Raw genomic sequence first — 27,729 nt, 5'->3', positions numbered from 1 at the left:
GTATCAAGTTAAATACTTTTTAGCCACCGACTGAATGGCCTCGATACCATCGAGAATCAAAAAATGTCTTGTCATTGGGTACCAAATTTCGATACCTAAGAGGTTCATCTCGTCAATGTATATATACTGTATACTATACTGCGGAGATGACAAGTCGGAAACGTCAACTTCATCTTTGCAGCCGAAACTGAAAACACCAATTTATTAATAAACAATTGAAATGTCTTTTTTTCAGACACATTCATAATCATTTGGATACTTTTGCCAGTGCTTTGCGGCAAGCTTTATGTGTGCGCTTGAGCGCGAGGCATATATTCCGCTGTACACATTTAATGGACCTTGGTGGAATGAAGTTTAATTTCCCAGAATGCTCTAATATTCCCCAAGGTCTACATTTTGTTGTTGTGTTAGACTAATTAATTATTCTGTTGTTTGACTGTGTTAAATGTCTTTTGAATATCAATCACTTCTTGTCATTTGAATTCAAATTCCCTTTGAAATCATGTGGGGTATGGCCAGTTCAATTCAAATTCTCGCTCATAAATCGAAAGGGAGTTGATTCTTAAATTCAGGATTTTGCCCAAGCCTTTTAAAACATTCCAAAAAAGCATGGAAAAATCATTTTTTTTCCCCATATGAGGAGAAATGAATCCCATTTTGGCATTGCATTTCTGCTTGTAATCGGTCTAAACTGCACATGGACAAAAGTACTGTTTAATGCTCTGTACTGTATGTCACACATATGACTGACCTCAGAGAGAACAGAGAGTGTATTGTATGTTTTGTTTGTTAACAATTATCTCTTTAATTACCGTTTGCCCGTTTTGTGTCCAGCTGCACGATTATCCATCCTGACATACGTCTTAGCCAATCGGTACTTTGTGTTTTTATGCCTATATGCCATCATTGAAATGACTGTGAACGCATGCTCATGGCCTGGAGATGTGTTCTGTGCTTTTTTTATTTTTATATGCTGTAAATGAGCAAAACTCTCTAGTGCGTTTTAAGATTATTTTGGGGACACATCTGTTTTGCAAGGTGCTTGCCTTCAGTAGTATTGTGCAAAGTTCTCTATATATTTTAAAGGGGTCATAAGATGCATTCTAATGTTTTCCGTTTCTTTAGTGTGTTGTGTAGCTGTTTTATGTGCATGTATAAGATCTGCAAAGTTGCAAAGCTCAAAGTCTTCCACAAAACGATTTATTATATCTAAATTCTCCCTCGCATACCTACGTCACTATGTGGAAATATTTGCATAATGCCGCCGCCATGTCGTGGGGAGACGCTGTTTGTTTCTATGCGAAAGTTGCAATTAGGAATCAGTGGTTAAGATTAATTTACAACACTGTTCCAGAACAATACAACCCAAATGTTTGTATGTGTGTGTGTGTGCAGCGGGAGAGTACAAGGTTATAACATCGTATCTGAAAAGAAAGAGTTTCAAACGTACACTGTGAAACATTCTGCTGAAGTCACGCTTACAAAGTTGGTTCCGATATGGTAAAACTGACGACATTATTGACTCCAGTTATAATTGCTTTGCAAGCTGAAGCTCGCGATTGTGGTAAGGGCCGTTACATTTCTGACACACGCTCAAGGTGTTCGGCCAATCACCATGCACTGGATCAGCTGGCCAATCAGAGCACAATGCGCTTTTCAGTAGGAGGGGTTTTGTAGAATTCGAAGCGATTTAGAAAGACTGGGCAAAGAGGAACTACAATAATGTACAGTATGTACTTTTTTTTAACATTAAAGCATGTTCACACATATTAATACACAAAATAATGATCTTTGAAAATAGCATCATATGACCCCTTTAATAAAATACAGATTTAGATTCTGTTAGGAATCAGTTTATCGTTTGTCAATTCGCTCCACTGTCAAGCGAGTTTTTGATTCCAGATTTTTCATCAAGTTGACATGGAATGTTTTTCGCAAACCATTTTACTTCTGTGTAAACTGACATACTGTATTTTGAATATAACATTTTGATTGGAGGCAATTGATTTTATCCATCTGGAATTGATTGGAATGGATCATGAAAAGTGGGGGATACAAACCAGAATGCTGGCAGATAATTGTCATTTTGGAGGCGGAGCAAGTTTTGTCAAGATTTTTTTGGTCACACTTTAGATTAGGGTCCAATTCTCACTATTAACTACAACTTTTGCCTCAATAAACTCCTAAGTCCTGCTTATTAATAGTTAGGTAGTAAGGAATTGGGTAGGATTAAGGGATGTTGAATATGCTCATGCAGGATAAGGCATAAATATGTGCTTTATAAGTAATAATAAACAGCCAATATACTAGTAATATGCATGCTAATAAGCAACTAGTTAATAGTGAGAATTGGACGCTAAACTAAAAGTGATCACATTGTTTTCTTTTAATGACATGCAATGATGAATCACGCATTATACGACACTGAAATATGCATTCAAATTGTGTCAATTGCCATTTCCTGTTGATCACAAACATGTTTTTCTCTGTTTTTGCTCAGTGTAGTTGCACTATGGGACATCTGTGTACTGTTTGTTAATACCCAAAAAGAAGAAGCAAAAACATAAGAAATTGCACTTTGTCAAACCCATTGTTTGATTCTGTTTTCGGATATTAAAAAAGACTGATGACCTCATTTGTATCATACTTTATTTGGACATTACAAACCTTAGCAAGTAATTACATTTAAAACATATTTGTTCTGACACCATTTCAATATATTAAGGCTTTTCTTTTAAAAGGGGAAACCAAAAATACCAAACTAACAAGACCAGAATAGGTGTTCAGCACACTGGTTATTTCTTAACTGTCAAAGGTGGAATCTGTTAGAAGATAATAGTTTTTTTTTTTTATATATATATATATATATATATCAAATTATTGTATTTATTATTTCTTCATTTGATGAAAAACAAGAGCTGTGTACTGTTAGGGGCAGCGTTTGACAAAGCAAACAAAATTTTTATTATTGAAATTATATTTAATGGTTAGTCCATTTGTTTTTCTCTTGAAACCATTGTGCCTTCGCTTCATGACACGTTCTTTACATTCTGCTTTGGTGACATGGTGTAGAAATATAATGTGATATCTGAAAGTGTATATTTACAGGCTTGTGCAAATCATTGCATCAAAACAGGCAGACTTGACAAGAATCTTTTTGTTTTGTTTTATGAATCCCTGATCGTGACAGTATAACAATACAACTCCAGCACAGCGATGTGCTATAAGACTCAGAAAAAAACAACTTTCCTGATCATGTAGTACCACATCATGCAGTGATGCACGTCATACAACATATGTAAGTCATACAACTGTCCAAATGCATAAATGGAGCAATAAACGCAACTGAATGATCCCAGCAAGTTTCCCACAGTCTTGGAAAACCTGGAAATATAAGGGAATTTTATTGTGAAACTCGTGAGAGTGGGGAGGGTAAGAAAAATCCTAAAAAGTCATTTGAATGTTTATGCATGTTTCTTGCTCAAATCTAAAATACAAAAAATTGGTAGTCCTGTATGTGTTCTGTTTTTTTCTTTTGGGTTATTATAAGTGCTTTTGAATGGAGTTTAGCTCTACTCGCATCTTTTTCTCCTAATGACGAGTGTAAACGGCCCGTCGGTCAGACCTTTGATGAATGTCCAGGCCTCAAAGCGTGTGAGACCCTGCAGAGACGAGTCCTGTATCTGCAGTACCTCATCGCCAGACTTCAGCCCCTTTTGCTCAGCGTCACTTCCTGCCAGAGAAAAGACAGTATGTATTGCATGACTTATGTTACTGATTTGCAGGCTCAAATTGAATCAGAAAACTTAACAGAAAGCGCTAGAGATTTATGCAGAATAGAAACATGCTGGTTTATTTTGGTCATTTTGATGCTGCTTTCAGCTACCAGTAAGACTGCAGTATTCACGAGGTAATTTAAAGGGGTGATGAACTGAGAAATCAAATTTTCCTTGAGCTTTTGACATAAGAGGTCATCATACTATAAGAATATCCTGAAAGTTTCAGAACTGAAAACTTCCCTGTTAGTCCAGTAAAAGCTTGTATTGACACCAGGCACAGCGAACGACAGGTTTTTCAAAGTGTGGGGATCTATGACGTCAAAGGGTATCAAACACCGCCTCCGCAGAAGATCATCAACGCCTACTTTAACACTGCCTGTTTAGCCCCGCCCACCGCTTCGCGCATTACATGAAACTCATTATAATATCCAAAACTGTTATCCAATCATAGCAGTGGGCGTTTACTTCCAAGTCTTCAATGTGGCACGCCCATAAAAACCATTGAGCTAGGCTCAAAACCAGGGTTGAAAATAGCCTATTACTTATTCAGTTCCATGTTTTTGAATGTAAAAACCAAGTGAATGTCATAAGTTGACCTCAGACAACAATATAAAAAATATAAAAATAAACGGTTCATGACCCCTTAAACACATTTTACCATGTTTACATCCTTCAGCACATTAAATTTGAATAGAATCTGCTGATTTGTCATCATGAATTGACATTGGAGCAGGTTTAGCATAAATGTTCAGTCATAATCTCACCTGTAAATATTCTGTTGACGGTTAGTGGTCTGTCTCCATTAATGGAGCCTTTTCCTCCCTCAAGACTGAATCCGACTCCCCCCGCGTTCTTCTCCAGCTCCATTGTCACAGGTTCACCTCCATCGTCCCCTAAGAGACATTTTTAAATCATAGAATTAATGTACACATTTTTGCATTATGTTAGTCTTAACTATTTGGATTATTTTTCTAAATGAATAGCAAATATTAACTTGGAACATTTAGATGCATCATAAAACCCACTGAAATGTGAATTGTTTGATTATTAGTCCGTTTTTACACCAACTGTTGCTGTACGCAAAAAAAAGGTCTAAATCGAGAATGAAGGCCCGCCAGGCGGCACAAGACATTTCCATTCAAGTTATCTAAAAAAAAACAAAAAACTGTACTTTCTACCAAAGTTGTTGGTTGAATATGGACAGAATTAGTACATCTGTGAAACATCAATTCATTCCCTTAGAGGAAACTAGACCAGTTTAAATAGGGCTTTTTATTTGACTTAAGTCTAATTTTTTTATATCTTTTTTTATTACACATTGTGTAGCTCTTGTAACCTATTTCGGTATTCATTTTATGCCCTGTTAAAGGGAAAGTTCACCCAAAAATTCTGTCATAATTTTCTCAACCTCCACAAATTGTTCCAACTCTGTATTAATTAATTTTTTCTGCTGAACACAAAAGAAGATATTTTGAATAATATAATTATCCAAACACTTGATGGACCTCATTGACTTCCATAGTATTTATTTTTCCATATATGGAAGTCAATGGGGCCCTTCAACTGTTTGGATACTTATATTATTCAAAATATCTTCTTCTGTGTTCAGCAAAAGAAAGAAGTTCATACAGGTTTGTTAGGAACAACTCGAGGATGAGCAATTGATGACCGAGTTTTCATTTTTGGCCGACCTATCCCTAAGTGTTGACAAAAGTGTTAGTCATCGCTGTGTTGACGTCAGTAATGTTGGCCCACCTGTGCCGCTGCTTTCTGCCCCGCTGCTGTTAGACTCATTAGCGTTAGCGCTTCCCTTTCCTTCTGCGTCTTTGTTCTTGGACACCACCACCACAGCCTGCTTCATGGTGCGGGCTTGCCTGAGTATCGCCGTGGCATCGCTGTGCGTGACATTTTTTAGCGTTTGACCATTAATGGACAACACCTCATCTCCTCTTTCAATGGTGCCCTCCTGAGCTGCTAATCCACTGGGAAACACTCTGTGAACCTGAAGGGACATGATTTGATACATACAGTGAATAAAATGAATATTTAAAATATAATTTTTCTAGCTTTAACTGAATTCGTTTTGCATTTACAGCTAAAGTGGAACCACTGGAAGTTTGGAACTGTATCCTATGAATAAAATATACGGTAATAGGTAATTGTGACCCATCTGTTTGTTTGTTTTTATCTCATATTGCTGACTTTTTTTCTCATAATTGTGAGATATAAACTAGCAATTGCGAATTATAAAGTCACTCACAATTCTGACTTAAATAATTTTTATTTTAAATGTTATCAATAAGATTTTTTCATGTTTTGAAAGAAGTTTCCTACGGTCGCAAAAGCTGCATTTTTTTGTATCAATAATACAGTATTTGAATATTTGATGGAAAGCTGAATTTTCAGTGTCACATGATCCATCAGAAATAATCTGAATATGCTGATTTACTGATTATTGATTATACTTATTATTATACATTGATGAAAATGAAAACTGATTTTTTAGGATTCTTTGATGAATAGAAAGTAAAAAATACTGCATTTATTTGAAATAGAATTATTTTGTAACGTTACTAATGTCTTTACTGTCACTTCTGATCAATTTATTGCATCCTTGCTGAGTAAAAGTATTAATTTATTTTAAAAAAAACTTTTGAATGGTATGAAACTTAATGTTCCTTTACTATTGTATGTTGCTTTTGATAAATGTGTTAATGTAATGTACCAGTAGTATATTTCTTAAAGAAATAGTTCAGATTTGTCATCATTTACTCATCTTAATGTCATTTTGACCTACACTGTAGTGTTTTTTTTATTTTACTTCTACATGTACAAGAATGTCCAAGTTTTTGAACAAAATTGGATGATTCACTGCCAATATTTAAAAAGTATTTTGTGAGCTTCTAAAGACAAATGATAGCTTTGTGTGAGGAACAGACCCAAATTTTAGTCATTCCTGTACTAAAAATCATCCCTTCTGGCAAAGATAGCAAATTTCGTGTGCAAAAAATAAATATGAAAAACATGATATTTGAAGGCTACAACAGAGGAACGATTATTGTCAATGATGTCAACCCTGCCACAAATGTGCCGTTTTTAATTGAGCAGAAACATGAATTAGATTTGAAGCCTGGACATTCTGCCTAAGGTCCTTTTATGTGTTTCAAGGTCTGAACGACACGAGTGTGTGGAAATGATGACAACATTCAATAGGCCGTGTTTCATGTTGAAAGGTGAAGTAGATGAGCTGTGGTGTGTGGTTTATGGAGATTTGGAGACGTCACTCACTGTAGTTGCTTTGTTCTCCAGATCAATACCGCCAGCAATGCTGAAACCCAAGCCAGCTCCTTCTTCTTTATGTAGAATCACAACCTGGATGCCTTCCAGTTGCTAATGGACATCAAGAAATCCAAATCAGCCTTGTTTATAGAGTATTTTGTGGTTTAAAACCCCTTTGTACCTGTAGCTGTATAGTAAGCGGAATTTAAGTCCTCAAATGCATTTAGTGTAGCAGTTTTCTAGAACATGCCGGAGAACAATCTGCATTTGAAAACAGGGGTTTATCGCTTACTAAAGAACAGCTGCCTCATTGATGATTTCCAGGTGGGCTGGATCATGTTCCCACTCTATTACATCATGGAGTTTCGAGAGAGAGATTGAGATATAGCCTTCCCTATGTTCCTAATGTTGAATAGCATAAAATAATCGCATGAATAGTTATTTTGTCAAAATCTCATAAGCATCTGGCACTGTCTCAAAAGATGACACTGGTCTAAATAGGATACAAATTTATATTAGCAGCCATATTAATCATAAGTGTCATCAAATACCAAGCCTAATTTTAAGGCACACCTACATAATTTGTCTTGGGATTTGAGCCAAATATCCCAGAGCTGCATCCAAATTTGTGTAGGCCTACTGATGATGTCAGCCTCATCAAGGTTCTCATGGCCTTGTGGCATAGTAAAGTGATACGATACACACTTTAATCTCCACGGAAGTATCAGTTAATGTGGGTATTCATGTTCACCTACTGTTTTATAAAACTGCATATTCAAACATACTACTCCTTTAACATACTGTTTTTTGCATACTGTATTGTGGGGAAATATAATATCTGAACTGGGGGCACAATCTTGTTTTACCTCTCATACTATCAAGAACTAGTATTTTTGATCATTAAAGGTTAATTTTAACAGCCCTGCTTTGTGACACTATTTAGATGGATCTAACATTTGATTTGATCTGATTTTGAGATTATTTACATAATACAAATTACACCAAGGGACTAGAAGGTCGCATGCTAATAGTTAGCTTTAAGCTATCCTGTTAAACTCCATATTTTTTCTAATAAGAATTTTTCAAATTGTATCAAAACTATTGTGCATGCAGTTTTTATCACATAATATAAGTTAAGAGACTGGAATACTTAACAAAATAATAATTTGTCATACCACAGGAGCATTTAAAACAAGTGAAATCAAAAAGGATGATTTTGATTCAAGGCATTGGGTAAGTAATCCAGTCCTGCGGACTAATACAGCCTTAAACAGCTTTTAGGATTGTTCCCTTATTTACACAGCCAACAGAAAAACCTGGCATGCTTTCAAGAAATTTATGCAAAATATCAACACTTCCTCTTCTTCTGCATTTCACTACAGCACTAAAGCACATTATGTCTAAGGACATGTGAAGCTTTTGAGTGCATATCACTTCATTATCATGAAGGAATATAGACATATTTGTTTGACTATTGATCAAGGAAACAGTCTTGAATGCAAAACAGTGCACCAAAATGCACCCCAGAGGAACATTGCAACACTGCCATGGTCAGGAAGTCACACTCTTGACTAAGAGTTGCATGCTTTATTCTATTTTGTTCAACCCTGTTAGCAAGTGAGCTTTAGAATATAGCAAAACACAAAAGAAAGCTCAACTGAACTAAGACCACTTTCAATATGCTGTTTCTTTATAGAGAACTGATTGTTAATCTGCCACACCTCTCATACATATTCAAGTTTGCATAGCAGGATATGAAACTAATCTATGCCAGGCAATAGCCGACAGCATGTACTTTGTTGTATTGGTCCAATGATTATTAAACCAGAGCTAAACCCACCCTTAGCGTGTCTTCATCCAGATCCTTGACTTCCTGAATCATCCGCTGAATCTCCTGTTGAGGAAGGGCCGAGAGCATCGATTGGGCACAGAGGGCTGAGGCTGAAGTGAGCAGTCGTTCGGGTTTCCGTTCCTCCTTCTCGCACTCCTCCCCTCTCTCAATGGTACGCTCTCTCAGTTCAGCCAAGCTGCAGACAAGATATATATATGATTTAGAACAGGGTTGGCCAACCCAGCTCCGGCTCCTGAACAACTGCCATCCTACAGTGTTTCCTACAGTAGTTCCTACAGTGTAGTCCAACCATAATCAAACACACCTGAACCAGCTAATAAAGGTGTTCAGGATTACTTGTGTGTTGAAACTGAAGTCTGTAGGAAGGTAGCCCTCATGGAGTAGGGTTGTTTCAAACTCAATTTGGGACATGGCTGAGACTATGTTGGTTCTAGAGTTACAACCACTGTCAGTTGCACTTCACTGCCATTTACAAATCCTCTCCCGTGGCATCATGGGATAGTAAAGTGTCCATCATATGCACAATTCAAAATATCACTGGAAGTAGTAGGTCACCCAGATGCTTTTGGCCTATGTTTTATGAATACTGAAAATTTGGACACTACCCCGCTGCTGTAGATTAGCTCAGTTTGGTGTGTTTAATTATAGTTGAAGCTAAACTCAGCCAGACAGAGGCCTTCTACTGCCTTAGACTTCTTCAAACTACAGACTAATTTTAGGTTTCACTTGCAAATGTTGTGGCCAATTAGCTCATATCTCACCACATTTATCTATAAATTACTTTAGGTCAAACATGCATAACGGGAAAGTTTTTTTTTTCTTCTTACAGTGATAAGGAATAGTGCAAGAGTTTACAAGACATTAGTATGAAAGGATTTGTTGTTTGTGACTAACTCAACTGAGCTGCATTTCCTCTTCTCGTTTCATTTAAAACAGACTCCCGAATCATTAAATACTCTGCAATGCCTTTATCGTACAGCCAGTTCTCAACTTGAAAGAAGTTGACATTGTTGGCTTCAGTCCCAGCAAGTGATCTTATTCCTTACCATCAGCCAACAAAACACTGCATCGAGTATAATTGTACCCCCAAACGCTTTCATCTTCTGATTGCATTTGTCCTACATTGTTTTCAGAGATACAATAATATGTTTGGATAAGTTACATACCTTACAGAGAAACCCCTCTCACTGTTTTCTAGTGCTGGTGAAGGTGGGGGATTTTCGGAAGAAGAGTCTTCTTCTATTGGGTTATGAAGAGGGGATCCAGGTGGGGCGCTCCAAGGGTTCCCAATTCGAATGCAAGGGGACTGTGGCAGGGATTGCATGGACCGCATCAGAGCATTGGACACCTGGTTGCTGAAGGACAAGATTATCCCCAGGCTCTCCCCTTCCAAGCCACTTGAGGTGGGGGTATCTGAAGAGGGACTGAGGGGTAGACTTCGGGTCCTCAAGCTCACCGTATGAGTTCCAGCATCTTCGGGTTTTTCTCCAAGACCCTCTTTCGAGCTGCTAGATCTTCTTGGTACGTGGCTTGAAGGGGGCGAATCCTCTTGAGAAGTTAGGGGTTCTTGCTCATTCTCAGCAGCAGGTGGAAGCTCTTTTGAGTCCAGAGCAGGTTCCTCAACAGGGATTGGGTTACAGGGCTCTAAATCATGAAAAGTTGATTGTTTTTCTTCCTCTGCAGGGTGGGGCACTGAAATGATATCTGAACTGAGGGAAACTGTTTGCTCTTCTTCCTCTGCAGGCTGGGTGGTGGCTGAAATTGTTGGTGTCATGGTATCATTATTGTGCAAGTTGTTTGTGTTAACTTTGGTTCTCTCTGCATTGCTGTAGTCTGCAGATGAGTTTTTAGTTGTCTTCTCCATTGGAGGAAGAGATGCCGTTGGGGCCAGTCGCTTATTCTGCCTTTCAGCTCCATCGGCACTTGAGAAAGTCTCAAATGAGCTGATCTTCTGTCTGATTGACAAATTGGCTCCTGATGAAGGAGTCCTCCGACTAATCCCAAAGGTCCTGCCAGTATCGTGGCTGCTGTTATCTGGGTGCTTCAAAGCCTCTGTTATCGGTTTCCCAGATTTAATGCTCTTCATGCTTTGACGTACTCTTGCAGACTTTGGAGCCACCGGGGGCCCTTTTTTAACATTGGGAAGTTGTTCATATTTGGAGTCTGAGGTGATGTTTGTGGTTTCAGAGGCAGTGCTGTTAACTTCAGCATCTCCATTATGGTCATCCATGTTTTTGGAGCAGAATGACTGGTTCTCTGGACTTTCGGTCAGCTTTACCCAGGGGTCAAGTGGTTGATCTGTACTGACCTTCAAACGAGCCTGACGTCTCAGACCGACCCGCTTACTCGGACTGCACACTTGAGATGGGGACTCTGGACCTGTAACATAATAGTTTTCACATGTATTTCCCTTTACTTAGCTGCAGAACCGAGAAGTTCAAAGTGAGAACTAACTCACGTGCAGCCACACATCCAATAATTGTTCTATTTTCATTTAAAAACAGAACAGCTGTAATATAAAAACATGCTACTTTGTTTTATAAACATATTGTTATTAGGACACTAAAATGTACTATTACTATTACAGCTGAATTAGGAAATGAAAAGTCTCAACATACGTTTCTACAAAATAATACAAAGTAAATGTCTATATGAAAGTTTTGCAACCTACAATGACATATTGCTGTTTTTTAACTGAATATTAACCAGTAAAAGGTGTATTTCTGATTAACATACCTTTGTGCTGTCTGTCCTCTCTGTATGTTGAGTCACTTTTAGGCTCGGAGATACAGGCAGATGCTTTAGTTCCGACTTCTGCGTGTTCAACCACTTCCTGTCACAAAAACAGGAAATGGCTGGCTGAGTTTAAGACTTACAAAAAATGTGAAAAGGTGTAGAAATACATCCAGTATAATTTTGTCATGCATCGCTGTTGCAAACAGAAACACAGGCATGTACACAGTACACACACAAGAGCCATGCCCCATGCAAAACGCTCAAGCATTACGATTCCTGTGACAAAAAGATGCACTATTGTGCAAATAAAATTTTAGTATGAAGTGCACACAAATTCATTTTCAAACTGTCATCAAACACTGACATGAACACGTCCAAAAAGAGGTAGCATGATTTTCTACGTACATTTTTAAACAGAAGCCTTGAGATCTTTCTCAAAGCCCTGTATAGACTGCAGAAAAACTAGATGCATGTGGGGAGACAATAAAAGACTGTGAGGCAACAAAAGATTTTAAATAATGAGTCAATGTAAAATATATAGGTCTATTTAATTTAAATGTTTTATTTATTTGTGAAGGAAATATTTATATAAATAACATATATTTATAAAATTGGTCCCCATTTGTCAAAAAAAAGTATTACTTTTAATTAACATTAGATTATTTTATTTTAATGATCCACTGGTGTGACAAATGATGATGTGTAAATATTCAGTGTAGTCTGACCTGCTGAATACTGCTTTTTTTATATGGCAAAACCCTTGTTATTGTACACTTTTGTTTGTAGAATAAATTAAACTAAATGAATCAAATAATGCATGTCTACAGTAGCATTGATAATGGAAAATCTAACACGGTTGACCGGCTGCACCTTTAAGAGTTTTAAAATGTCTACCTGTTGGGGTCCTGATTGACATGTTGTGAAGGCGAAGCACTGCTACTTGGGCGGAGTGATTAGCGCAACACTCTGAGCGAACTCTCTGCTCCTCACCTCTCAGGTGCTGCGAGCAAATCACTCCGCCCAAGTAGCAGTGCTTCGCCTTCTGATAATATAGTTCCCAGTATGTATACGATTAGAAGATGACTGTGTCTCATGTGACCTTGTTATTTTTAAACGCTGTGACTATACAAATCACAACATGTAAATAGGAAAATGTTGGCGTTATGTTGTCCCTTATTGGGAGCAGCATGCTAGCTGGAGCCGTTTACCTCCAGTCTTTGTGCTAAGCTAGGCTAGCGGTGGGTGCGTCAGACAGAGTTACAGCACGCACTGAGATGAAAAGGTGTGTATGGACTTATCTAACTCTGGGGGATATGGTGAATAAGCTAAAGTCCCAAAAAGTCGCCGTGTCCCTTTAAGTGAGTGTAAACAGTTGAGAAAGTAATAACTTTTGTAACTTTATTAAGTATTCATTAATAAGGATGTTTAATTTATACAGTGGAGACTATGCAGTTATTTTACATTTGCTTACTTTATTAAATTTCTGTACCTGAAAACGTATGTTAGACCTACCTAAACAACATGAAAAGCACTGTTTACTTCATTTGTATTTTTGTAATCTTGTGTTTATATGTGCTTTTGCTTGTAATTTGATTATTTGTTCTTATTTTATTACTGACTGATTACTTTTCTTTAACAATGTTTTAAATGTATTTTAGTTAGGCTAGTACCTTTAGCTGTGGTATGTTGGAATAGATAATTGTGTATTTTCACTGGTATCTAAAATTTTGGTGTCATTACTGCCTATTTTTGTAAAACAAAATTATGACCGGTACACTTTCTTAACTCACTGGCCATTTCAAGTGTGGGGAAAAGAATGTCCAATTGGATATTACCAATGCTTTTACTTAAATGTGTCTTGTTAATTTTGACACATTTCTGTTTTTCACAGATCATGATAAGACAAGGCACACTATAAGAAAAAAATGTAACGGTATTTTTTCCCTTTAAGGGCCGTAGCATTACAGCTATTCACATGCACAATGATGGTGCAAGATTTTCATATGCAAGACTTGTGAAGAATTTGACAATAAGGCAAGTGTTGAAGTCAAGCCAATCATGTCTTGACTTACAATACTCAACTACCATTTATGGGCAATGCAACAATCTCACTGTGAAAAACGCCTACTTGTGACTAGTCTCTATTACAGAGAGCAAAGAAGCAACAGAAATACAATCCAAAGCGTAGATTTAAATCCTGAATTTAATTAATTTATTGGACATAACATCACTGACATGATATTAAATGATGTGAAACCCTACACAAGGAAGAGAAAACAAAGCAATAAACATTTTAATTGACCAAACAATGTCATTTTGCTCAATAGAATATAGTGCATTTCATAAACGTGTGCAGTATATAGCCATACCTGGCAATTGCTTTGAGAAGGCAGCAGATCTTCCTCTTTTACTGGAGAACCTCGACTAGAGCCGCACGAATCAGTCAGCGCTTCCTGACTGGTGACTTCCTGTCGTCTGCAGTACCTCCGTGTCTGATTTGTTGGTCCTGGCGTAGAATTTCTCACCCCACTTGTATGCACATCTAATGTTTGTTGTCCAATGAAATTTACTGGACATTTATAGGGAATGTTATAGTCATCATCAGTGAACGAGGCTGGAGAAAGTGTGTTATTAAGTGAAGTTTCACTGTTGGTTGTTAAAGAGACATCCATGCTCTGTACTCTGGTGACGTGCTCCGGTTGTAGGAAGGATTGAGTGGTGACGCTGGCTGGTGTACAGCGCTGGCTGTAGGCGCCCTCACTGCATGATCGGATCATGGGTTTCTGTGCTCGTCTACAGGTCAGATGACTACCGCTCCTGTCCAGACAGCGGATACACTTCTGTCTGCTGTGCGAACAGGGTTCTGTTCTCCTCAGACCTGAGATCAGATACAGACTTGTCTAAACCAACTGACTATCTTCTTTGCAGAAGAGTCACCCAGGACAGTTCATTTTGTACAAAGTGTAAACACGCGACTAGGCAGACATGAGACTTTGACAACCAGGGATCCAGAGAATCAACACTATACCTTTAGTAGGCCCAGTGTGTGTATGTGTATATATAGATTTTACATTTATATGTGACATTTTATATTGTCAAATATTCACTATAGAAATTCCCATGCCTTTTTAAGATTTGACTTATTTTCATGATTTAGTTTTTTATTTAGAACACTTTTTCTTAACATTTTCAAGTTTTCCATGACTGCTGGAACCCTGCAAGTTATGTTGGAAACAATTTGAAGATTTTAAGTCTGAGTCTCTGCTTCCCACTTCTAAGTAAAGCATAACTTAACAACTAAAATAGTTTCCAACTTACACATGCGAGTACACAAACAGCATTTCTTTTTCCAAAAAAAAAAGTGAATCCAGGCACAACCACCTCTTAAAGGTAAATAAAAGAGGTGGTCTTCTCCAAGCGATTTCTGAGAAACACTGTTGACATTTAAAATATCATTGCTCCGCCCCCAAAATGCACAAGCACGCAATGCACGAGTGGATGTCTCATCAAAGCTAAAGCGAAGCAAAATAATGCATCGCAAAAAAGATGATTAATGAACGACAAGGACAATTACCATAAAGTACACAAGAGTAAATACAAGTAATACAGTGCTATGCATAAGTTTAGACACCCATGCTAGAGTTGACTAAAAAGAGGAATAAAAAATCATCTTTTGGAAATTGAACTTAATGCCTTAATTTAAAAAAATAGGAAAAATCCAACTTTTAAGGACACCAATTTTCTTTGTGAATGAATAATGTATTGTAAATAAATAAATGTTCTTCCTTAAAATACAGGGTGCATAAGTTTGGACACCCCTATGTTAAATTCCCATAGAGGCAGGCAGATTTTTATTTTTAAAGGCCAGTTACTTCATGGATCCAGGATACTCTGCATCCTGATAAAGTTCCCTTGGCCTTTGGAATTAAAATAGCCCCACATCATCACATAGCCTTCACCATACCTAGAGATTGGCATGGTTTTATTTCAGTTAGCCTAATAGCTGGTTTGATTTGCATTGAGAGATGATCTTATGGAAAGTACTCCATGCCAATCTCTAGGTATGGTGAAGGCTATGTGATGATGTGGGGCTATTTTAATTCCAAAGGCCAAGGGAACTTTATCAGGATGCAGAGTATCCTGGATCCATGAAGTAACTGGCCTTTAAAAATAAAAATCTGCCTGCCTCTATGGGAATTTAACATAGGGGTGTCCAAACTTATGCACCCTGTATTTTAAGGAAGAACATTTATTTATTTACGATACATTATTCATTCACAGAGAAAATTGGTGTCCTTAAAGGTTGGATTTTTCCTATTTCTTTAAATTAAGGCATTAAGTTCAATTTCCAAAAGATGATTTTTTATTCCTCTTTTTAGTCAACTTTAGCATGGGTGTCTAAACTTATGCATAGCACTGTATTTAGTTGTTAGTCGCCAGCAGCACACCATCTCCTGACAAACAATGACACTCAAAACGGTCCTGTTACTATAGCTAGCATTACAACAACAGCATATCATGGTTCTGTGAAACACAGCAAAAACCAATGTTACCCACGTATGGAAAAGAAACAATGCAACCTCGGCGTCCGTTTTCAGACCTTCCTGCTTAGGTGTCTATTATAGTGCTGGAAAGCTTTTCTAATATTAAAAGCTCTTGCCTGATCATTACCCTTCTTTTTCCAGTGAAATTCCTCTGACCTTTTCTCTTTTGTAATGTCTCTCAGCCATCTCTCTTTCTACAGAAATTCTTCAAATCTCCTAGCCTAGAAATCTAGACGCACCATAGCGGCAGCAAATGTTATTTTGCAGCCAGTATTGTCTAGCAACTCTCCGTTGACTTGCGAGCTGGAAAAACCAAACTCTAATCAGGCCAATCACATCGTGTATAGAGTCGGTGGGCGGGCTTAACATAATGATGGCAGAGTTGCAGCGGTTCCGCGTGAATTCCCTGCTACTTGAAAACAAAGAAGATGACTGCTGCTGCTGGCGAACAGACGTCTTTCGATTCGGCTTTGGTCGCGACTCTGGAAGACTTAGAGTTAAGCTTTTCTTTGAGAAAAGAACGGCACTGAAGTCATTCTTAAAAAAGGAAGATGTGTTTCGACTACGTCACCTTCTTCGTTGCTCTGTTTGGTTGGAGCGCTATCCTATTGCGTGCAGAGGGAATTTGAAAGACAACCGTTTATCCCGCCCCTCGGATTGAGCCCTGCCAATGGTGTGTTCCCAGACCCAACATCTTGATGTGGGTGTGGCTTGTCAGGCTGCAAATCTCCCTCTTGCTGACTCTCTCTCCTCCCCCACCATGAGTGGACACGCCCCCTAATGCTGATTGGCTACAAGTGTTCAACAGTGTTTCTCAGAAATGGCTTACTGCATCATTTGGATGTGATTGTGATCCTCCTAGTATTAATTAGATTTCATGACCATCCATTTGATTGATGCCTACTCACAATAACACTTACAATGCCATTAATAAAGGAAGTTGTTTATGTGGTAACCTCGAAATAAGTTTACGTTCTGTACAGAGCCACAGTTACAGTTGCAATTATGCTGTAAAATCACTGTGTGAAATAGGCCTTCAGAGCAAACAAAAGATCAATAACTCACTGCTGTTACATCCATCCATACTCCACTGACTCCTGTCTCTCCTCAGTCTGCTGTGCTCCACCGCCTGAGCGATTGCATCATTGAGCTGCTGCTCAGAAACCTTCATGCACACAGAGAAACACGTGCAATTTATTGCTTTTAAATTTTAGCATACACTGACAACTTATGAACAATAACGGAAAGGTTTGACTGCTCACAGCCATAATGAAGTGTAAATTGTCTTGACACATGTGAGTAAATCTGGTACATGATCCTCTCTTATGTTATACTCCTGAAGGGAAAGTAAACCTACTTTTGGGTCAGGGTGTCGACTGATGATGATCTGAACCGGGCCCGGGCTGCACTGACTCAGAACCGTGTACACATCGTTCAGTGTCATGTTGCAAACCACTGTGTCATTGATCTCCATGATCTCATCGCCACATCTGACAAACATTCACATACTACTTAGTAACAACCCGGCAACCACACACATCATTACAACAATTCACAGCGCTGCAGTTTGGTTAGTTTTATAAATGTTCTAGACACCACACTTATGAAAATAAAATAATTGCCATTTATAACATGATATGCAGTGTATCATTTGGTTTACCATAAATGATCAGTACCCAACCACTTTAAGTAAAGTTATTTTTTTTAGTATGCATCTTAATCTTAAAGTAATACATTGTGGAAACATGCCTACCGTTGCGTAGCCTCCAAACATCAAATTAACATATAAAAAAATAAAAATAAAAGATTTTTGCTGACTGTTCAAATTACTTTGCTAAAATGCGCTAATGTGACAGAGTTCTTGAACATTTTGTCACAACTTAATATCATTATGTCCAATAGCATAAAATGAACAAAATTTGAATGTATTGTTTTTGGTGACATAACCAACTGGGAAATGGATCTGTATTTCCCAGCATGCTTTATGGGATTACATTCTCTTCCAACTAGAAAATATTACTTGTTTAAACTTGTTTTAGTCCTGTTGTACATATCTAAACTAATTGCACAGAGCTTTCCTTAATTTAGGGGTAATTAAGTTAATTGAATAAACTATTTTTTGAGAGCAAACTGCAACACTTGTGGAACATTTTGTTTTGTTTTAAAAACGCAACTATACTTTCTGTACATTCACACCTATTTGGGGGGACTTTGGGATTTGTAATTTGCTATACATCTGCCCAACATTTAACTGAAGTAAACTGATATTGTTCAAATTATTAAAATTTTGTGAACGGAGAAGACTATTTAAAAGGGTGCATCAAAAATATGAGTCTCATAATAATATTTAAGTATATTGCCTATAGGTGAGGTGAAATTTTAGATAGGCTGAAAATGTACAGTATATTCAGATTTTCTAATTAACTATGAAGAAATATACAACATTGGAGTCTCATATCTCATATTAATGTATTTTATGTTATTGGCTAAATTTAACTTTTTAAAGATGTGACGGGTTCAAACCTTAATCGTCCATCCATGTGTGCCACTGATCCTGGTGACAGCGTGTGAATGAAGATTCCCGGGCAGCCGCCAGATGAAGGTACACAGCACAAGCCAATGCCTAGACCTACGCCAATCTCTAGACATATTCAGAAAATACACATTAAGAAATACTCACATGTTCATTTTCTTCTCAGACTTTTGTAGTCATCATAATCAGTTGCAATAAAATGGTGGCTACACATCTTCATTTTTTTTTATTCATGTGCCCTTATAATCTTTAATAAAAATGATGTCCCCTCCCTCTTGCAGCAACATCTCTTCTCTGACGCGTTTACCAGTGCATGGGTGGGACAATCACATGAGATTGACCAATAGCAAACCACAACCCTTCAATCAAATCCCATAGACAGTATATAAACTGGACACAGCGATCCCATTGGTTTCAACGGAGAAAAGTGAAGTCAATTAGAAGCACTCACTTCCTGATGGCTGGGCGAACTGCGCAGGCTCTAACTGAGCTTGACGACGTAGATGGGACGTGAGCAACGTGTCTGACACAGTTGTAAGTCTTCTAGTAGCTGTGCCGAGAGAAATCTGAACCATTCCCTTCCGAATCTCGCAGAGACGGAGAGCGTGAGCATTAGCTGTTCATGAGCTAGCAGCAGGATCAACTTTATGACTCTCTATGGGCTTCTCCCTTGACTTTATCGGACTTTATGCCTCCACGTCCCCCCGATTGCTTGCCAGCTTCTCCGCCTGTCTATACGGTAATTTCTCGACTGTGCGACAGAGAGTCGAGTGGTTATGACGCAATCGTTAGCCTATTTTTAAGATAATAACGTAAGATACAAGGTAATAGAGCCTTTTATACATTGTCGTGTTTCTTTAGAAATAAATAATGGACAAATGGAGTCTTTAAACGCCTCAGATGTAAAGTTATTCGCTGTCAAAGTGACGCCAAAATGAATGGGAGTCAATGGAATGCTAACAGAAGGTGATGGCTTGATAGCCAAAGCTTCGGTTTTCGCCGGATGGATTACCCCCTTGTCAAATCCTGGTGGACAAAATCAAGTCCCGCCCTACATTTAGCTTGTTCAAGAATCCTTTTCGCTCAGATAAATATCACAATAAGGAAGAAAAGACTATTACAACTTCAGCTGAATGCCGACTTTAAGCAATGTTTGAACATGTTATCTGGATGTTTTGGGAAGAGTCTCATGTTTATAGTTAGAGCCCGACCAAATCCAACCTTGAAGAAGCTGTGTGTCTGTGTGTGTGTGTGTGTGTGTGTGTGTAAGTATTCTTGGTTACAGGTTAAGGAACAAGTGGCATTATTGGAGATAGACTGACTTGTTTTCTTCGACATGTTGGCGCCTAGGCACACAGTCTCGTGACCTCGGAGGGACACAGGGTCCCTAACTCAGGGTCCTGGTGGCGGCCGTACAGACGATGGAGATGTGCTACTGCCTTTCAGTCCATGGAGATTTACTATGTTTATCTATTTCTTAGCCAAACAGAATATTCAACCTGAAGTAATGACGTAGCTTAGACCTTGGTTAAGGGCATAACTGCTGTCATCTTTGTAAATGTAGAGGGGCGGCCTACGAACTCCTTGTGAGTCTTGAAGCTGACTTCTGCCTGATGAAACTGCAAACTATCTTCAGTAAAAATGTAATTCTTCCATTTATTATAATTCTGACTCTTGTCTTAAATTGACTGCACTTCTAACTCCTGGGGCCCTATTTTAACGACCTGAAACGCAAGTGTCAAAGCGCAAAGCGCAAGTAACTTTGTGGGCGGATCCCGGCGCTGTTGCTATTTTCCCGGCGGATAAACGACTCATGCGCCCGACGCAAATCTAAAAGGGGTTGGTCTGAAGTAGCTTCATTATTCATAGGTGTGGTTTGGGCGTAACGTGAAATAAACCAATCAGAGCGTCCTCTCACACTCCCTTTAAGAGCCGGCGCGCTTGTTCCATGGCGGATTGCTATTATAACGGCGGATTTGCCGGCGCACGCCAGGAGCGATTCACAGCCGAGGAAACCGACGTTCTCATCAGGGCCGTAAAACACAGAGAAGTGACATTGAGGATGATGAGAGAAACCCACCCAAATTAGCTTCGGTTAAACAGACGTATAATTTGGGTAAATGTGTAGCCTAATCTAGATTTTTTTTTTTTTTTTTTTAAATCTAGATAGATCTTTTTCACATCTTCACGGACACAACAATGATTTCCCTCGTGTGCTAATATTTTTCCTTGTAATAATGTATGATTTGCAAAAATGAAAACTGCTGCATCTGTTTATTAGAGAATCAAAGTGGATGCGCGTTAACATTATGGCCAAGCACGCGCCCTTAAAATACCATATCACTAACGCGCAACGCGCCACTGTCTTTAGACTGTTTTTTTCCTGGTCAATGGCACAATTGCTTTCTAAAACTGGAAAATAGCACCATGGGAGTTTTGCGCCGGAACACACCTCCTCTTTGCGCTGAACCGCCCCCGCGAGCGCAAGTTCATTTCCTAATTTACCGACGTGCGTCTGTGGAGGGAAAAGTCCGCTGTGCGCGGGTGCAAAATTGGAATGATACATGCGTCGGTGTTCAAAGTCAATTGCGCTGGGTGCAAGATAGGGCCCCTGGTCTTAATTAATCATATCTGGTCCTTGTGTCTTTAGCTGTAAATTCCCTAACATTAGTCACTCAAGGATTATAATTTATGGTGTTATGCAGCTACACAAATGAGGCACACTTTAGCTCTGGAGACGTTTATGTACAGGGCTCAGAAATAAAAGCGTTTGATTGATGTGTGACTTGAAAATTCAGCAACAGCTGGCCGGAGCTCAGAATAGTGCATTAACCCAGTCTAAGCAACAATTGCAATGCAGTTTGTAACGCAGTCAGATATGTGTAAAGTAGAAATGCAGTCCACTAGCTCAAAAATGACATTTCTGTCAACGTTCACTCACTTTGAAAGAAATATTTGGATACTGACCCTTCTGCAACGTGATCCCCATCATGACTCTGTCCTGGGGTTTTGCAGAGTTATTAAGGCAATTATAGTCTCCTAAATCAGCGCTGACTCGACTTATACCAGTGCTGGAGCTCAGCGATCTGGATCTGCATAACTGAGACACCTGTCCGTTGCTGCCCAACATGGCGCCCACCCGCAGACTGGTCCTCACCACCAGCGTTAACAGACCCTTCTTCACTTGCTTCAGAAAGAGAAAAGAAGTTTATCGCTGGTGAAACATGATGGATTATTGATAGATCGACATATTGTCTAGACAGATTAATCTGGTAATAGTTGGACTTTTTTAGACTTTGAGTAAATATTGAATAAAATAAATCTATTTCATTTTAGCTATTTTTATGTATTAATTTCCTAAGTATTCATATAGTATTCATATCAGTATTATATTACATACATGTTAGCTACTGTTAGTTAATATGATGAGGTTAAACATAATATTATAAAAAAATTTATGTTAAATTTATAGAAAGAAATGTTAGCTATGGTTTCTATGATAATGATTGCATTTTGGTTACTAGATTTTTTTTTTTTTGTACTCATGAAGACATATGTATATATGAGTGTGTACTTATATATGTATGTATATGTATATACACACAGTATTTCACTTAACCAATTACAGTTTTTACTATGGCATTTTACTTTCACTTTCTATTAAAGTTACTATTAAATCAGCCATCAGTCATCAACCACATCAGTCAAATGACAAATGAAGGCATCCAGGTGAGACTACTCACTTTAAACTTGTGTAAGGCATCTTCATGTGTCAAGCCGTGCAGAGATTCGCCATTCAATTCCAGTATCTCGTCTCCTGTAATCCAGAAACACTAATATAGTTTTCTATCCACTTCTGGGTAATGCAGCTGTGAGTGTTGATGGGAAAGCTACATTTTGAGGTAAGTGTCTGGATAGATTACCAATTACAGTATGATATTTAACTAATGAGTCCACCTTCCTGTAGTCTTCCATCAGCGGCCGCTGCACCTCCAGGGAAGATGGTCTTCACGTAAATCCCCATTGGGCCGTACATGCTGTCTCTGCCTCCTACTATACTGAATCCCAGGCCCTGGAATACCACGAGAGCGGTTTATATGGTGAGAATGCATCAGACTATTTGTTGCATATCTGACTTGTGTTTGGTTACCTTGCCATGGCCCTTCATGAGCACGATGTTGGAGATGATGAATGCCTGTACGCTACTGCAGGAGGGGACCAAGTGTGCTGAACTTAGAGAGCGAGATGGTCTAACCACAGCCTGCGGAGAACGAGGAGAGCACTCATAATGTGGTAAGCATGTCAAAGGTCTACGTTCAGGGACAAAAAGGACAATATGAGATGTTTTCATTTGATGAAATTCTGCTTCACAGAGCAGATGTGTTCATACTGTATTTGCGTTACATGTGGCATTCCCATGACGTTCATTAAAAATAGCCACTTTGCTGATGTGGAGAGGGAAAGCACTTTGTAGAGATGCTGTGAGCACTTACTGAAACAGCCATTTATTTGATTACCAGTATAATGATGGCCTTATCAAATAAAGTGCAACAGCTGAAAGGAAATTGACCATTCACTGCTGACAGTCTCATTCAGAACTGTTCAGGCAAAACAATTCCTGAACTTAAAACTCAACAGCTACACTACTTTTGTAAGTGTTTTTTTTTTTCAGTGTAAACACGTTATTCGCAAAACATCCGCAATCCAGTATAACCAGGCACTTTGCCATATTTAAATTCAGTCTTTTTTTTCTTCTTTTTTTTTGTGCCTTAAATTCACCAAATGTCTGCTGCAATCTCCACAAGACTGTGGATATATATATATATATATATATATATATTTTTTTTTTTTTTTTTTTTTGGTTTACAACACAGTTAAAAAGTATATATATATATATATATATATATATATATATATATATACTATATATATATGTGTGTGTGTGTGTGTGTGTGTGTGAGTGTGTGTGTTATTATTATTATTATTATCAATAGATATAAAGATGAGGTAAGATAAAAAATAAATATTACATGTTATATAATATTGAACCTATATATATACAAAAGCAGATAACAAAATGTCCAAAATTAAAATTAAAATCACAATTATTACACGCTTCAGATGAAAAGTCAAAATGATTACATACTAAGTAATTTATGGCATACTGCTATAATGAGATTAAAAAAATAAAAATGATGGCTTTCAGGGCTGGTTTCACAGACAGGGCTTAGATTAATCCAGGATTAGGCCTTAGTTCAATTAGGACATTTATAGCTTTTATAAACATGTCTGAGAAAAAAAACATTACTGGTGTGCACTTCGAGACAAAACAATAACACTGACATATTTTAAGGTAAATCAGTGCAAGTTGCTTTCAGTTAAAACAGATCAAACATGTATTTCAGTCTGGGACTAGATTTAAGACTTGTCTGTGAAACCGGGCATGCATGTCACAATTATAACATTATAACTTTTTATTTTATCGTCCTTGGTGTAAACTGGCCTTTCAGCAGATTACATGATCTGGTCAACCTCCCTCACCTGTGGAATGCTATGAGGAAATTCCAGCTGTTGAGAGAGAGACTTCCTGTTGCCGTAAAATCCTGTGGTGGCGTGGGCGTGACACGGGAACAGCTCTGCCGTCTTCATAATGATGGTATCCAAGTCTCCGATCCAGTACGGGTGAACGCCTAAAAGCACGTGGACACGTGAAGTTACATAAGACATTCTCTCGGTGTTGGATAACGGACACAGTTAGACAACGTAAAAAGTGTGTGCATGGATCAGTGTAGGCCTACTGTTGGAAAGCAAGAGTAGGACATCATATGTTTACATACAGGAGCTCAAAACATCTTCTGTTGGATGTTCTCAAGAGTTTATTAGGTTATGTAATGAAAAACGGCCTGTCTTCTGCAGTGCCGTGTTGCATGTGTGTAGTCAGAGCTCCAACTGGGATTAGCACGATTCAATTATACATAAAAAATAAATATGGAGACATTATTTGGAGTCTTGCTTTGTGTGAAATGTCTTGTGTTCATGCAGGTTTGTCTCACTGGTGGAGTTGGAGCGAGATCTTTTGCAGGACGTCTCTTGGCAGCTCTGATCCTCATCATCACAGTTCTTGCTGTCATCGTCTGACACCTTAATAATTGGCATCTGCATACATGCACATAGTGGTAGTATGCTAGAAAAATGTAGTATTCAACAAATCACTTTGAAACAGGGCTGCTGATGTGGGCTGGTTTACACCACCGTTAAAAAGTTTTGGGCTAGTAAGACACTTTAATGTTTTGACATTTTAAAGTTTCTTATGCTCACCGAGGCTGGATTTATTTGATCAGAGATACCGTGAAAAAAAAGAAATTATTTTAAAATTAAATTTACTCCTGATGCAAAGCTGAATATTCATCATCAGTCTTTAGTGTCACATGACCCTTCAGAAATCATTCTATGCTGATTTAATGCATCCTTGATGAATACTGAATTAAAGTGTTGGTAACACTTTACAATAAGTTTTAATTTGTTAAGCTTAGTTAACTACGTTAGTTTACATGAACATTCATTACAACTAACAATGAAAAACACTTCTAAAGCATTTATTATGTTATTATGTAATGTTAATTTACACATATACTAATACTTTTAAAATCAAAAGTTGTTTCTTTTAACATTATTTAATGGATTCTGAGATAACATGAACTATGAACAGTTGTATTTTTATTAACCATACTTTACAAAGATGAACAAAAACAGTAACAAACGTATTGATCATTGCTAATGTTAGTTAGTGCAACCTTGTTGTAAAGTGTTACCAAGTATTTATTTATTTCAACAACAACAACAAAAAAGAAAGAAAGAAAGAAAAAAAAATTACTTTTGAACGGTAGTGTAACTACGTAATTGTGACTTTATTTACTGTTTATGTCTTTATATCTCACACTTGCATATTTATTTCTCATAAATGTGGCTTTATTCCTCATAAATGCGACTTTGCTACTTTATATCAAAATTGGGAGTATGTATCACAACTGCAACTGTATTTCTTATGAAATTAAATATTACAATATGACTATTATAAAAAAAGAAGAAAATAAATAAATGTATTTTTTCCACTGTAAGGCAGAAACTGGCATCCACAATATATCCATTTTAGTCATACCACACAAAACACAACATATATAACCCTAATGTAGCTGAAGAGGCATCACAAAACACTCTAAATTTGAGGATTTTCCAACTGAAGGGAAAAACAGGGTTTGCTTCCCACCTTCAAGTTATTGTTGTTTCCCATTGCCTCCTTTTCTCCGAAACTGTAGCCAAGCTGGTCTGATTCATTGACGTTAGTGAACAGAGCTCTGCTTTCACATGGAGAGAAACCCTGCAGTACAAACAGATAAACATGGAACAATTCTCCTCAAAATCTGAATGGATCATTCATACTGAAAGCCGTGTACGGTTCTGTGTCTTTTCCCGTCCTGAATCAAATTAGTTTCTGCTGCATCTGGGATCTGCTCAGTGTCTTGAATGGATTCTGTTGGTTAAGGTCTATTTAATCACATTTGACCCGTGCATTTCAGATCTGCTCACAGGGAGGTAGAAGAACCAAGTATGCTTAGCTGGTTACCATCACATACCCTAAGTATAAGTAGTAGTAATAGTGATGCTTAAAGGAACACTCCACTTTTTTTGGAAATATGCTCATTTTCCAACTCCCCTAGAGTTAAACAGTTGAGTTTTACCGTTTTCGAATCCATTCAGCCGATCTCCGGGTCTGGTGGTAGCACTTTTAGCATAGCTTAGCATAGATCAGTGAATCTGATTAGACCATTAGCATCTCTCTCAAAAAAATTCTATATTTAGACTCTTCTGTAGTTACATTGTGTACTAAGACTGACAGAAAATTAAAAGTTGTGATTTTCTAGTAACGCAGGAATGAGAGTATTCCTAGTCATATTCTATTGGCCTAGAAAATTGCAACTTTTCATTTTCTGTTGGTCTTAGTACACAATGTAACTTCAGAAGAGTCAAGTTTTAAATAGGAAAAATATTAAAACACTTTGGTCATTTTTTTGAGAGAGATGCTAATGGTCTAATCAGATTCAATGATCTATGCTAAGCTATGCTAAAAGTGCTACCAGCAGACACGGAGATCGGCTGAATGGATTCGAAAACGGTCAAACTCAACTGTTTAACTCTAGGGGAGTTGGAAAATGAGCCTATTTCCAAAAAAAGTGGAGTGTTCCTTTAACTTAGCAAACACCACATAACACTTTATTTCAATGGTCCACTTTAGACATTCTACTTACCCGAAGTAACTTTGTATAGTTTAGTTAGCAACTTTCTAGTTAGTAGAACTTTGTTATTCTACTAACTAGAAGTAACTAGAAATAGCCTACATGTCAACTAACTCTCAATTACTAGAGTGTTAGTAGACTGTCTGCTTAATATCTGCTTACACTTTATTTTGATGCTCCCCAACAGACATTCCACTGACTATAATAACTTTGCAAGTACATTTCAATTTCAACAGTTGCAAAGTTACTAAGTAACTTAGTTACTAGAAAGTCTAAAGTGGACTTTACAAAGTTTTTACTCATATCCATAAGTATTAAACTTTGGTTGTAACTGATCTCACAACAGTTGATTTAAATTATACTTCAAATCAAATAGCTTTTGGAAATGCAGTGGTCAAGATATCAAACATTCGATTTTCAACCACCCACAACACTCTAGCATCATGGCGCAAAGTTTTGCATGAACATTTTCATCAATTACTGAAAATGTCATAAAAATAGTTGACAATCATTATATTTTCTTTTTGTAATGTTTATCTTGCTTTGAGTAAGCGTAACCTAAATCTCAGAATTTCAAAGAAAAATGGTTAATTTTCAGACTGCTTAATTCAAAAGAGGTCCTTCGGTTTTCCAAGACAGACGGTTTCCGTATTTCTGAATTTTTGAAGTTCACTGATTAGTTTAAGTATTGCTGTAATATGGCTAATTGAAA

At 37.7% G+C, this 27,729-nt stretch overlaps 1 protein-coding gene across 2 annotated transcripts in view; it reads right to left on the bottom strand.

Annotated features, from left to right (window-relative positions):
* Nucleotides 1-2,898: 2,898 nt before the first annotated feature.
* il16 (interleukin 16) overlaps nucleotides 2,899-27,729 on the bottom strand; it is a 36,779-nt gene continuing 11,948 nt past the window's right edge. For both annotated transcript variants that reach the window (XM_079586796.1, XM_079586797.1), the window contains exons 5-22: nucleotides 25,991-26,101; nucleotides 24,777-24,879; nucleotides 24,265-24,413; nucleotides 22,874-22,984; nucleotides 22,681-22,795; nucleotides 22,467-22,540; nucleotides 21,691-21,910; nucleotides 18,714-18,831; nucleotides 17,548-17,680; nucleotides 17,256-17,355; nucleotides 14,016-14,524; nucleotides 11,647-11,743; nucleotides 10,077-11,289; nucleotides 8,899-9,085; nucleotides 7,068-7,169; nucleotides 5,535-5,781; nucleotides 4,544-4,672; nucleotides 2,899-3,733 (exon numbers count right to left, since the gene is read on the bottom strand). In XM_079586796.1, the coding sequence (XP_079442922.1) occupies nucleotides 3,573-3,733; nucleotides 4,544-4,672; nucleotides 5,535-5,781; nucleotides 7,068-7,169; nucleotides 8,899-9,085; nucleotides 10,077-11,289; nucleotides 11,647-11,743; nucleotides 14,016-14,524; nucleotides 17,256-17,355; nucleotides 17,548-17,680; nucleotides 18,714-18,831; nucleotides 21,691-21,910; nucleotides 22,467-22,540; nucleotides 22,681-22,795; nucleotides 22,874-22,984; nucleotides 24,265-24,413; nucleotides 24,777-24,879; nucleotides 25,991-26,101 (3,879 nt within the window). In that variant the 3' untranslated portion in view covers nucleotides 2,899-3,572. The remainder of the gene's footprint in view (nucleotides 3,734-4,543; nucleotides 4,673-5,534; nucleotides 5,782-7,067; nucleotides 7,170-8,898; nucleotides 9,086-10,076; nucleotides 11,290-11,646; nucleotides 11,744-14,015; nucleotides 14,525-17,255; nucleotides 17,356-17,547; nucleotides 17,681-18,713; nucleotides 18,832-21,690; nucleotides 21,911-22,466; nucleotides 22,541-22,680; nucleotides 22,796-22,873; nucleotides 22,985-24,264; nucleotides 24,414-24,776; nucleotides 24,880-25,990; nucleotides 26,102-27,729) is intronic.

This window comes from Phoxinus phoxinus, assembly GCF_949152265.1.
Source record: "Phoxinus phoxinus genome assembly, chromosome: 2".
NCBI lineage: Eukaryota > Metazoa > Chordata > Actinopteri > Cypriniformes > Leuciscidae > Phoxinus > Phoxinus phoxinus.
Note: the sequence above shows the minus strand (reverse complement) of the source record. Positions and strands in the feature narration are given on the sequence as shown.